Below are 13,047 nucleotides of genomic sequence, written 5' to 3' on the forward strand. Positions count from 1 at the left end.
GGTGGCCATGGCCACCCCTGGCCCCCCATCTAGCTCCGCCACTGCATGGCTTTTAGACCGTGAAAAAACTTGCGCAGCCACTGTTCACCATCTCACCCGCTAAATCACGCACACAATGACCTGCCACCTCGCGGCGCCGGTCACGTGGTGGATGCCGGGGAAACGGTGCGGGGCTGAGCTCTTTAGGTCACAAACAAAGTAAAAGCTGGAGCCGCGGAGCTTTTTTCCAACACTTCAAGAATCACTTCCATGTGCGAGAGCAAGTGAGCGGCTCTATTACCCGGTCAGTACGCGCTTTTATGGCTTCTCTGTGCGGGACTAAACCGAAACACTGTTGGAGGGATGTGGAAGGAAAAGAAACTATTACAGGATTTAAGGAAGGAAGTGCGGAGGAGAGCCGGAGCTGCCTTTTGTTTGTAAATCATAAAAGCAGGCGCTCAGCTTTAGTAAGACGGTTTTTATACATTTAATCTACAATGGACATCCCTCTCGTTTGTGTTCGATACTGGTGAAGATGAATGAAATGCTTTCACTGCAAGGTGTAGGCAGTTAATTAATTAATGAATCATTGGGAGCAGCTGGGTGCAATCAATAGCTGAGGATGAATGATCACTGGAGGAGTTAGGGAGACCATTAGACTACTTAGACTTAATGCATGACTCTCCACTTGGGCACACACTGCAAAAATCTTCAAGAAGTAAGAAAAAAAATTCTTCAATCTAGTTTATTTACTCTTAATTTGAGTATGTAAATTGATTGAGTATTTTTACTCTTAAAATTAGATAATATGCACTTGTAATATGACAATGCAATTGTCTTTTCTTATTTTAAAGTTAAATGTCTTTTTCCATTTGCAAATTGTCTTACCTCCTCAATTCAAGAACAAATACACTTGTTTTAAGAAAAAAATGACTTCTAGTTATTAGATTGTTTATTGTTGACAAATAGGCTTACAAAGGGTTGTGAATAGATATTTTAAATTATCCCTCAAATGTATTGTTTAATTTACTATTTATTCATTGGTTGGCTTTTTATATCAACAAATTAGATATTAGGTACTAATTAATGTACCACTAATATGTAATATTTCTGCATAAAATTGATCAATATATGTATAGTGTAAATATGATTAATTCATGAAATAAAATTGTATTTTTTTGGTGTTGCTATATTCAGTTTTTCTCTTTCTTTTAGTCTTAAAATATTTACACATTTAAAATATTGTTCTTGCTTCAAAAAAGCAAATATATTTCTACATATGTTTTTTTTTTGTCTTTTTTTTTATGCCTCTAGTTTTAGTAAGGGAGGGCGGGGCTCAAGCTGTCATGTTTTTCATGACTGTTGATTAGAAATTAACCAAAAACATTGATTGCTTTTAATAATATATCTTGATCGTGTTTGCTGAAATGTAATACAACTGCAATACTCAAAGAGTGTTTCAAAAACCGTGACTAACCAATAACACGTAATGCTTTTTCCCCAAAGACAAGTAATAAGAGAGTAAGAATTATGTAACACTTACTGAAACGCATGATCTAGTATTTTATTCAATATTTACTATATGTTGGACATATAATTATTAGTTAGCTCTGTATATGCCTGATTTAAATTTTAAACTAAAGTTCCGCTGTTCTTTCTGTTTTATTTCTTCTTTTTAGTCATTACATTTGCTTATTTTCTATTACCATTCATTATTTCATATTAGTCCAAACCAAATGTTTATTATTTTTTTAAATAGCTTTCACTATTTCCTTTACTTTTGGCTCTGTCATTATACAAGTATACCTAAAATGTAAAGGAATATTTATAAAGTGCATGGTAATAGTTTATTAAATGCTATAATTGTTGAAAACTTGTTTCAATATACTGTGCTTTTAAACGGATAGTTTAGACAGTGTCTAAAGTGACTGGATGTAAACAACCAAGAATCCTTCAGAGATATGCAACATATTTGTGTTACAGTTAACCCATCCTTACAACTTTCCCCATAAAAGATTTCAGATTTTTTTTTAAATGGCACCAAATACATAAAAGTGGTTTATTGTTGTGTTTTGCAAAGGTTTAAAAATGTATTTCAGAATCCTTTCTATAGTCATTGTGTAAGAATTTGCAAAAAATTTTAGAAATAGCAACTCTGGAAGGCGGTGAAAACAAGCAAATAAATACAATTCTGAACATTTGTCCCACAGATCTGTCACACAGTTGACGAAATGCAGTTTATAGTAAATAAAAAAGCAAATTTGATCTCAGGATGTAAAAAAAACACCATATAACACTCACCATGCAGTTATTGATTTTAAAGTGACAAAAAAGTGACAAATCAAAAAGTTGAAGCTTCTAACCTGTAGGTAGTCATTTTTAAAAGCCTGCATTGAAATTGTAAAGGAAGATTTACAGATGTGAAGACCACATGGCCCTCTGTAACTGTCAATGAAATCCCATCAGGGTTGACAGTGAGCATACATTTCTCAGTCAACGTTTTATTCTAAATTTAGTCCAGCCCTAACTCAGAGTCTGTGAACTGTTTAGCTAGATTGCCATGACTGGCTGTGCTGTTGTGATCCTATCAAGTTAGCAGTTTGATTCACAAACTTATTAGAACTCCCCATAATCAATTATTCACCAGGGTTTAAATAATCAAAATAAAAGACATGTCGTTTTAAAGATTAGAACTAAGCCTCTTTTCTGGCCTGTTATGCAGCATTATGCCTACCGGTATATTCAGATTTTGTTTGGCAGAGGAAGACCTTATCCCAGGATACAATCAATGGAGCAGAATCCCTCATGATTGAATGCAGGATAAATGGAACTAGCAGAGAGACATGTGACATTTTATGACCTAAATTCACCCAATAATAAACCAATTTAAAGCTGAATTTTACCTTTCAGTTTTGCTAATGTATGCTATTTTTCCCCAAAGCCTTTTGCCATACTTTTCTAAAATGATCTCCTGTCTTCCCCATATTTAAGAGAATGAGCTTGTGTTTTATGTTCATATTGTGTCGAAACAGAAAGCCATAGATTAAAAACAGTTGTTTGGGAGTTAATTGTAAATGTTAGGTTACAACCACCATTTTTGGGGATAAATAATGAATTTATAAAAACCTTTTACACAATATTACTAGCAGTAAAAATATGTGCTTGTACGCTAGATCTGCTGCAGAAAAAGAGATAAACTTAGCTTTTTAAAGCGTGTTTTTTAATCTGTCATATTGATTTCTTTCCCTTGTCATTGTTTAAACAGGGGGAGATAGAGAGCGGATGACAACCAACCATGAGACCTACCTACTTATGGCCAGCACCCAGAATGACATGGAGGATTGGGTGAAGACGATTCGGAGGGTCATCTGGGCACCTTTTGGTGGAGGTTAGCATTAATGCAGCCCTTGTTTCACTCGACCCAGAGGTCTTCAACCCTTGTCCTCTGGACCAACTGTCCTGCATGTTTTAGACTTGACTGGATGACTCCCTCATCAGCCACCTAGGGATGCAGAGGAATGCTAATCATTTATTTATGTTAGTCAGTTGTGTGGAGACAGGGGGAAAACCTAAAACATGCAGAAAAAAGGGTAAAAAAAGACTAAGGTTGGGTAATTGTTTGCATTTGCAAGAAAATAACATTTTAGCAAAACAGAATTCTTAATCGTAGAGGCGGTCAATATTAGTCACATCACACTTAACAAGAGTGAGGCACTAAATGTTGTCTCACTAGTCTTTTATGTGGTGGTGATACACTTGAAGTGGGTTTTGGCCAGATGGAAAGGACGAAAGAGTTGCAGCTAGCATGCAGCTTCATGCATCATCGTAGAAATGGGAACTCTTTCACGCAAAGGTCACTGTAAAGTACCCCAACAATGGATTCTGGACAAACAAGCTTCCGTCATGGAAAAACTGAAACCCTGGACATTGAAATGCTGTGTAGCACTGATAATCGGTTCTAGCCTTTCAGTTCTCCTGGAGTAGTTCAATTGTTTTATTTTTGAATCTTAGTTTTGATGCCCAGTCCGCCCACAGGAAACAAAAGCCGTCTAATATCAGCAATGACGAATCTGCAGTAATATGTGCGCAACCACATATTATTGTGCTGTGCCATTTGAATGTGTGGCTTAAAGCTGAATAAAGAAATACCCAGTCGGCTATTTGCGACGCTGTTGATGGGATTATGTTATGCAAAGAACAGCGTATGGCCGACATAATTAAACATTGCTTAATTCATGTTTGACCTAACCTTGTGCTGCAAGCTGGGTTGTCACAAGATCTGAGTTTTCAGTCCTACAACAAACCCATCTTGAAAGACTCCTGTTAATATGTCCTTCTCGTAACCATGCAAAGTAGGACCAATGACATTCCAGCAGTGTTTGCCTTGCCAAGGCATTATAAACATTATAAACACCCGACAGGTGAGTCCTCCACACTGGAGGACTCACCTGTCGGGTGACTGCAATAGGCTCTATGCACAGCTCCACTACTTCCTGAATTTAATGCAGCTCCTTTGTTTCCTGTCTTTCATGATTGGATGCACTGATTAATCCAGGTGTGTATGACCTAAGTAACTGGCCAGACAAACCTGGATTAAACAGTTCGTCCAGTAATGAAAGACAGGAAACAAAGGAGCTGCATTAAATTCAGGAAGTAGTGGAGCTGTGCATAGAGCCCATTGAATCAGTTTAAGCTAGAATAGCAACCATTTCTCATTTTAAAAAAGGAGCCAAGAGAAGCACTTTGAGCATTTGTAGATGTGAAAAATGTCTGTGCTTATCTTCCGACAAGATTTGGAAAAAGTTTAATTTATCTGCTAGTTGTGAAAACATCACGACTTGCTGCTACGATTGGCTGAAAGCATATTATGGAAGGTGGGTACTCGCTGGCACGTCACCAAACCAGCTCAAAGTATTCTACTAAACATCTCTCCTTTTCATGGACAGACTGAACGGCAGCCATTGCAGATTGATAACTGCACATCCAATCTGACTACTGTCAGGTTATGTTTGACCTGCTGCTGTTCTGCTGTAGATCCTTTTTCTTCACAGTGCACCTTCTACATTCAAAACAGTGCCTTTTTTATACTTATTCTATGTATTCCTTTACATCTTAACAGTAACCTGCCTTGTTGTGGATAGAATAAAAAACACTTTAATCTCAATCTGCCATACTTAATAATAATTATTAGCTTAACTTGATGAAATAATTTTTATTTCAGTTCATTTAGTTTCAGATTATAAAACCCACTCACTGAGGGACTCAATATGACATCTGATCATTGCTTTGTCCATTAAAGTAAAACAGCCCTACTTTCACGTCTAGTTGAATTGAACTGAGGGGCAGTAAATGATGCTGAGAATATAAACTCTGTTAGGAGGAAGCTGAGCACCTCACTACAAACCCAATCAGGTAAATACAAATAGGGAAATAGTTATATACGGCATAAGTACCTGAAGCATCAGACACTGGATATATTTAAATGTGTTTTAAAATGTTTTCAAAGTAAAAGCTCTATGTGAGAATGTAACTGGGGAAAGAAAATCCATAAATATATTAGAGTTCACACAGGTTTGATATTTATATACTGACAATAACAATTTGACCCTTGACATATTCCATCACTTTTTGGAATTGAATTTTAGCTTAAGACCCTGTAAACCTTTTTGTTCTAAAACTAGAAAAGTTTGATTGACTTAAATTTCTTATTTAACGTGCAAAGAAAGGACCAGGTCTTTGGAAACAGATCATGATTTCATTGGTTCTGGGCAAGTTGCGTCCTTCGAAATGCCGCAAGTTATCGTTACACAGAAGAGGAGCTTTTCTCGTTTCCTGAGCATTAAGATCAGTAGTGATTATAGCACCATTCACAATATTGTCTTTTTTTTCCATTGCCTCTTCTAAAAAAATTACAACTAATATGTAAATGAAACCAGCAAATACCCCGTCCCTGAAAAAGCTATAGGCATTTATGCAGTAATTTTTCTCTGACTTTGTTGAAGTTAGTGTGCTGATTATTGAGTCTCCTGCCGGCTGGCGAGTCTTATTATTGACTGGCCTAGATTATGCTTTGGAGGCACACAAGTACAGCATTTGTAACCAGACAGGCGGTTTAGGCGGCCCTCACTGATGAACAGAATAGATGAGGCCGAGTTGGCCCCTCTGTTTTCAGTGCAGGGAGTTTGATGTCTATTGCAGTTGACTGCTCTTCAAAAGGACGAGCCATTTGTCAAAGATGCCACAGGAAAGGTGGCTCCATGTTTGAGCCGAGCCGGGCTTCCCCTCACTCTGACACACATAGACATGCATACAGAGAGCACAGACAGACTTTAGCCATTTTGCAGCGGCAGCAGTGATCGACTGAGACCTGAGAGGCTGAATAGGACTGCTGCAATATTTAAAAGTTTGAACGGACTGCTGGACAAAGAGAGAGGGCTCAAAACCAAGTCCCGTTAACTGGAGTCCTCCAGAAAGTACCGATCAACGGGGAAACAGGAAGGACAGTGATTGGATTTCATAGAAAAAAATGTGCAGCTGTGGATTCTCTATCTGGATCCTTGGAGATTTGTTTCATGGTAATTACATTTCTGCTTTTAGTAATGGGGGCACTTTTAAGGGTTCTTTTTTTAAGTTCACTAGAATTTTTTCAGATGAAGTTATTCATCATTTGTTTTTGTACAAAGCCATTTTTGTACTGAACAGAGAAAGAAATTACTGTCCTTCTTTTTTTAGTTTCTTGCTGGCTACGAAGCAAATTAGCCCTGATGACAACAAAGTTCATGATATCTACAATAAACTGTTTATATAGATAACTACAGATGAATACTCAGAATTAAACATGAACATTTCTTCTTTGTTAAATTTTGCATTCAACCATTAACTATTTAACCAGTTTATGGCTTGGGGTTACATTCTGAATATATCTGTAACTTGTAAAACTACATTTTTCTGAGCTATAGTTGTTGAAGAAACTAAGAAAATAATTACCAAAGTCATTGGAAGTAGTGCAGTTTTACTTTAGCTGTATTGCTGTTATAAATCATATTCTACGGTGCATTCGTCAGAGAGATTTAGTCAGCTTTTATTTTGTTCTAAAGCTTTCCTTCCATTAGAACATGCCTGATATTTTTTTCACTTTTCTAAGGTCTGAGCTTTAGCTCCTATTCTTTATGAACAGCAATACCTTATAATGCATTTAACAAATAATGCTTTATTTCTCTTTTATGTAAAGTCATTCACAGCTTATGTCCATGAAAACTTGATCTGACTATGTGTTAAAGACATATTTTCACAATAAAAACAAAATGAAACACCAGTTGTACAAATTTTCGTTCCACATGGATTTTTGCCTGGGAGGAGCAACTATGTGTGACTGACAGGGACTGAAAGTGTTGATGAAACCTTCAAGCTATTGCAGAGTATCACTCCTATGTGCTGAAGGTCTGCTGCTAGAACAACCTGTCCAGAAGGAAAAGGAAACATGCATGAAAGAAACACTCCGAAGCATTAGCTGTTAGATGTGACCCGGTGAAAACATTCCTTCACTCATAACTTGAACATCTGGAGGGATCAAATTGTGTTCAGTCACTTTCTATTATTTAGACATTTGTTTGGTTGTCAGTCTAGGAGTTTCCATGGTTTATGTTTTGGAAAACATCAGCTGATCTTTGTTTTGAAGGTAAAACAAAAACTTTAAGGATTTTTTTTTATGAATTTGGGTCAACCATTATTTTGCTTACAAGTAAATGAGAACTTTTGTACTATCTGACAGTAAAAGGGAAATTAATGCATTCTATGTATTGCTTCCCTGCTTTTGTTTTCTTTCACAACTTTTAATCTTTTTTTCTGACCACACATCTGCTGTGTGGTCATACTACAACTTTATCAATGAGTTTAGAGAGGTGGGTTTAGCAGCAAACATAATGCAGTTACTAAATGCTTAACAAGAAGAGATAAATCTCCGTGATCTATGATAAATCCATTAAGAAATGTTTTTTGAGTGCTTGCATTATGACGTTGGCCCCTGATAATCTTTGTCTAATTTGGCCCATGAGACTCCTAGTACCGTGTCCATGTGTCTGTATGCGTGCGAATAGCTAATCTGTATCTAAAGCCTCAAAAAGTATGCAGATCCAAATCTCTTTAGAAGACATCATTAATCCCTTCTGTTGATACATACACATGAGATGCAATAATATTGTGTAAATAAATGCTTACATTGGAGATTTTTGCCATTTTCAGACCAGTTCCAATATCAATATCAGACCAGGGCACCCCTTGTTTAAATAGATGTTTAAATTAAGAGATGTGCATTGATCCTTCAGTATTGGTTCACTTATGCAGGGCACGCAACACCTGAGTGTTTTATATATATTGCAAAATATACTGGAAGCAACCTACCAATCTGGTCATTAATGGTTAGTAAGGTGATGTCCAGTCATTATTTTCCTACAACGTTTTGTCTTTCTGTACCCTTAAAAAACTGATAGATGCACAACATTGCGACTCGGGCTTAGGAAACATTGTGAGCTACTGTACCAGTCATACTGGTGCATCTAAAATGTAGGTGAAATATAGAGGCCTGAGATGTGCCTTCAAATTTCACCTCAAATCAACAGTTTGTAATTGAAAACTGTAACAAAATGGAATAATATTCCCAAAAAACATATTGAAATTGGTTTTGGAGCAAATGAAGCAGGTAAAATGTATCTTGGTATAGGCCCAACCAGGGGTGTGGGAAAAAAAATCTATTTGGCAGTATATGGTGATTTTTGGCTGTCCAATATAATATCCATCTTTCAGTGCTTAATAATGATTTTAAAAAAGCAAAACGAGGGAAAATAGGCAACCTTTCTACACTACCACTCTGGCAGATAGTGCCTTGGAGCCCTTTTCCTGTGCGGCGCAGCTCAATATCTGTAGTTGAAGCAGTCACAGTGGATAATTGATCAATATCTTCTGATGAACATATACAGTACTTGTTTTTTTATCTATACATTTAATTTTGATAGCTTGGAAAAATTTCGCAATACATAGTGATACTGCAATATGGTTATAGTTTCGCATCGTGACCCAGGTATCGTGATGCATATCATATCGCAAATCACCTACCAAAACTCACGCCTAGGCCCAACTTCAACTCCATTAGGAATTTGTGCATTAGATTCAAAGCACCACCTGAGCTACAAAGCCAGCTAATTTACATGAGATCTAGAAATTGAGCCAAGAGGGCTGGTCCAAAATCCATGCCATTTTATGCTTGAAGCTTGTCAATAGCTTTGGAGGAAAAATTCTTGAGGTTTAGTTTGCAAATGGACATTAAAACTAATACGAAAGGAGCTCGATGTTTATAAGCCTGTTAATCTTTTGTGGATTAGAGAACTTGTTTATCAAAATATCACTTTCCCTCACACCTTAGCAATTAACAATTTTCATATGTTTCAGGGATCTTTGGCCAGAAGCTGGAGGAGACGGTGCGGTATGAGCGCCGGTTTGGGAACAAGCTCGCCCCAATGCTAGTTGAGCAGTGCGTTGACTTCATTCGCCAGTGGGGGCTTCAAGAAGAGGGTCTATTCAGACTCCCAGGACAGGCGAATCTTGTTAAAGAGCTGCAGGATGCCTTCGACTGTGGGGAGAAGCCATCATTTGATTGGTGAGGAGAAAACACAAGAATACAAACTCAATATGCAGAGATATACAGCTTGTATTTACCTAAACTAAATCTAATTTAAATCTAAATCCCTTTATTGTCCCACAATGGGGAAATTCACTCTCTGCATTTAACCCATCCCCTTGGGGAGCAGTGCGGTGCCCAGGAAGCAGTGTGGGGTTAAGGGTCTTGCTCAGGGACCCAGAGTGGAGCCTGTGGGGATCGACCCGGATACTTGCAACCTTCTCAGAGAACAAGAGCACTGCTCTAACCGCTAGGCCAACACTCCCCAGTGTACCTGTGGTGCAGAGTGTTAGTTTGAATACAAAAGCATGAATATTTCTCAATTTACTGTAAAGATGAATTGGTCTAATCAAATACTTCTGTTGGTATATATAAATGAAAAAGAAACTGCACTAATCTATGCATAACATTAATTATAGGTTCTTCATCTTTACCCGAACTATCTATACATTTTTTTGTCAGGGTGATGCATAAAGGACACAATGTGAAATACAGGTTTTCATTATCTTTATTTTGCCGCTCTTTGGCAATGACTCCATCTTCCTCCTCCCTGATTAGCCTTCATAACCTCCTGCCGGCATCACCACCTGCCCCTAGTTGGATCACTATCATCTCATAATCCAAGTCGTTTTTTCATGGAAGATCATCCAAACAAGCCAGTGCTTGCTGCACTTCTCTTTTAGTAACCCTCAAATTCCAGGTTTCCTGTTTATTTTGTTTGTTTGTATAGTGCAGAGATTTAACGAAACACATATAAGCAATAAAGAATAGAGCATTTTTTTCTCAATTACCTCTTGAGTTTATTCAAACAATATAGATAGATAGATAGATAGATAGATAGATAGATAGATAGATAGAATACTAATATAATCAAGAGAGAGTATTTGCTGTTTTAGTAACATATAGTTAGATATGTCAATAAAAAAAAGCAAGTAAGATTTGCAAATACCCCAGCAGTCTGGTGTGTGGATAATTAATACCAGGTGACCAAAGGGTTCAATGTGTAACACAGGTAATAAGATTTTAGGGACCTGTTATACAGAGTGAGTATAAATCTCAGTACTTCAGGCTAAACAGAGTCTAAATCTTGCAAAGTGGGAATACAGGAGTGCTTATATAAATAACAGTTGGCTGGAACAGGTTTTTTGATTTATTTTTTTTGCTATGAACACAATTCTAAATGTTTGACTTTTCAGTATGAAGAAATACACACTAAGATGTGGAGATGACAAAATTTTTAATAGCTTTATTTTATGAGAACCTTTGTTTATTTGTTTGGAAATAAAAACGTGGCTTCGTCTTAGAGTTTAATTCTAGTTTTAGAAGAAATAAATCTAACTAAATAGACTTGAATGCAACCTGCAGCACCAGAGGACTAGGGTATGCATGAGTATGTATGCATTTATTGAGGTATGCAGATGACATTAAAGGAATCACTGAATTCAACATCCTGCTTAGAATCACAAAAATCTAAAAAAAACACCTGATGGTTCTATCCTAAAACCTTTGACATAAAGGGCTTAGATCTTTTTTGATAAATGATTTTGATAAATCTGTTCTTGGAACTCCTAGAAATTTTATTAGCACACTTGAGGGTAGCAGGTCGGTACACTGATATTAAACCAATACACAAACTTTTTATGAGCGCAATGGCGGAAGACACTGTGTTTTTCAAACACATTGACTTACGTATTTGCTGATATATGTGAGAAAATGGTCTTTTAGAGCAGGGTTTCTTAACCCTGGTCCTCAGGGCAAAGCGTCCTACATGTTGTTTCCCTGCCGCCGCACACCTGACCTGAATGAAAAGGTAATTTACAGGTTTTACCTGGATCCTCTGGAACCTCTAGAGATTATTATGTATAAAATATATCCATGAACATTATGGAAAAACCTTGTCCTCTTCGTCAGGCCGCCAAAGAGAACCTGTGTCTTCAAGACTGCTACAAGAGATTCTTCCTGGGCCAGCCTCTATGTCTACAACAACTCATTAAAAGAAATATTAAAAGAGAAAACTATTAGTTATAAAAATATAAGTATTCCTTGGGTTCCCTTTTCATCCCTTGTAAAATTTTAACATCTAAGAAAATACTTAATAAAGCCTGGCCAATATGAGAAAACCCAACACAGCAGAATAGTAATACGCAGTAGTGCAGCGGATAGATGGACACGGAGGGAAACTGGTCAGTGTGTCAAGTGAGGCACAAAGTCAGCTCCTCATACATGTGTTTCACATGAAACCAATACATTTTACTTAATTATCGATCTCTATTGCCGCCGTCTTGGAGTTTCATGTTGATATTGAACAGAAATGTGATGGTATAGAAATTCTTATCACAAAAGAATCTCTCTTTGTTTAGAAGCTTTATGCCATAGATAATATTACAGTCCCAGTATTCTCACTATCTTTTCTTTTTACAGTAACACAGACGTGCATACGGTAGCTTCCCTACTGAAGCTGTACCTCAGAGAGCTACCTGAGCCAGTCATCCCCTTCATGAAATATGAAGAGTTCCTGGCCAACGCAAAACTCCTGGGCAAAGATGATGAAATGGTAGGAAATATGAAATAAAGTTTCTCTTTTTACCTTGTATATTTCCCATCATCCCTCTGTCCAAACATAAGGTGGGTTTAGTTGATAAAAAGCAAGCTCTGAAAACCCTTTCTTTAGTCCTATTCAATCTAATTCTTCTCTGCTCTGCCTTACCTAGTAACTTTGTCTGGCTTCCCCTACATCATTACACCAAGCTGCCACTTAAAATGGTTTTAAATACTGTTTTCATCCATCACGCGGCTTTAAAGGAAGGAATAACCTGCGGATAACTACTTCATATACTTCAAAAGCTCTCAGACTCCTTGAACCTTTTTCACATTTTGTCACCTTACAACCACACATTTCCATGTATTTTATTAGGAGTATATGTGGCATATGTCTTCAGATGGGGCATCGATGTGGGTTGGAAGTAAAATTATAGTTTTCCAATTTCTTCAAAACAAATATAAAAGGTTTGGCATGGACTTGAATTCAGTCAATCTAGTAGGTGAGTAGCTGCTCTGTCAAATAGCATCTTGCTGTATTTAAAGCGGAAAGTCCTTTGGTGTACAGCTCCTCTAGCTTTGCAATTCCATAGGCGTGCAGTAATCTCAGAATTCTCCTAGAGATTGTCAACAAGATTAAGGTCTGGGCTTTGACTGGACCATTCTTAGACAAGACGGTGCTCTGATCTAAACAACTGCATTATAAATCTGGCTGTTTTTTAGGTAGTTTCTGTGCTCAAAGGTAGTTTGCCGTCTTCTGCAACCTCAGGTTTTCATCCTTTAGTCTGTATTTAGTTCTATCATCTTCTCATTCTAATCAGTTTAATTGTTCCTATACAAGAAAGCGATTCTCACAG

General features: G+C 37.2%; 1 protein-coding gene across 4 annotated transcripts in view; it reads left to right on the forward strand.

Moving 5' to 3' along the window:
• The window catches only part of arhgap24 (Rho GTPase activating protein 24), an 80,123-nt gene that overhangs the window by 60,002 nt on the left and 7,074 nt on the right, over positions 1 to 13,047 (forward strand). For 3 of the 4 annotated variants that reach the window (XM_015376427.1, XM_015376429.1, XM_015376428.1), the window contains 3 exons: positions 3,245 to 3,367; positions 9,424 to 9,631; positions 12,074 to 12,206. In XM_015376427.1, the coding sequence (XP_015231913.1) occupies positions 3,245 to 3,367; positions 9,424 to 9,631; positions 12,074 to 12,206 (464 nt within the window). Of the gene's footprint in view, positions 1 to 139; positions 284 to 3,244; positions 3,368 to 9,423; positions 9,632 to 12,073; positions 12,207 to 13,047 lie in introns of those variants that run through there. The other variant, XM_015376430.1, reaches the window with a different exon arrangement.

The sequence above is a fragment of the Cyprinodon variegatus genome, unplaced genomic scaffold (genome assembly GCF_000732505.1).
Source record: "Cyprinodon variegatus isolate N-32 unplaced genomic scaffold, C_variegatus-1.0 Scaffold134, whole genome shotgun sequence".
NCBI classification, from domain to species: domain Eukaryota; kingdom Metazoa; phylum Chordata; class Actinopteri; order Cyprinodontiformes; family Cyprinodontidae; genus Cyprinodon; species Cyprinodon variegatus.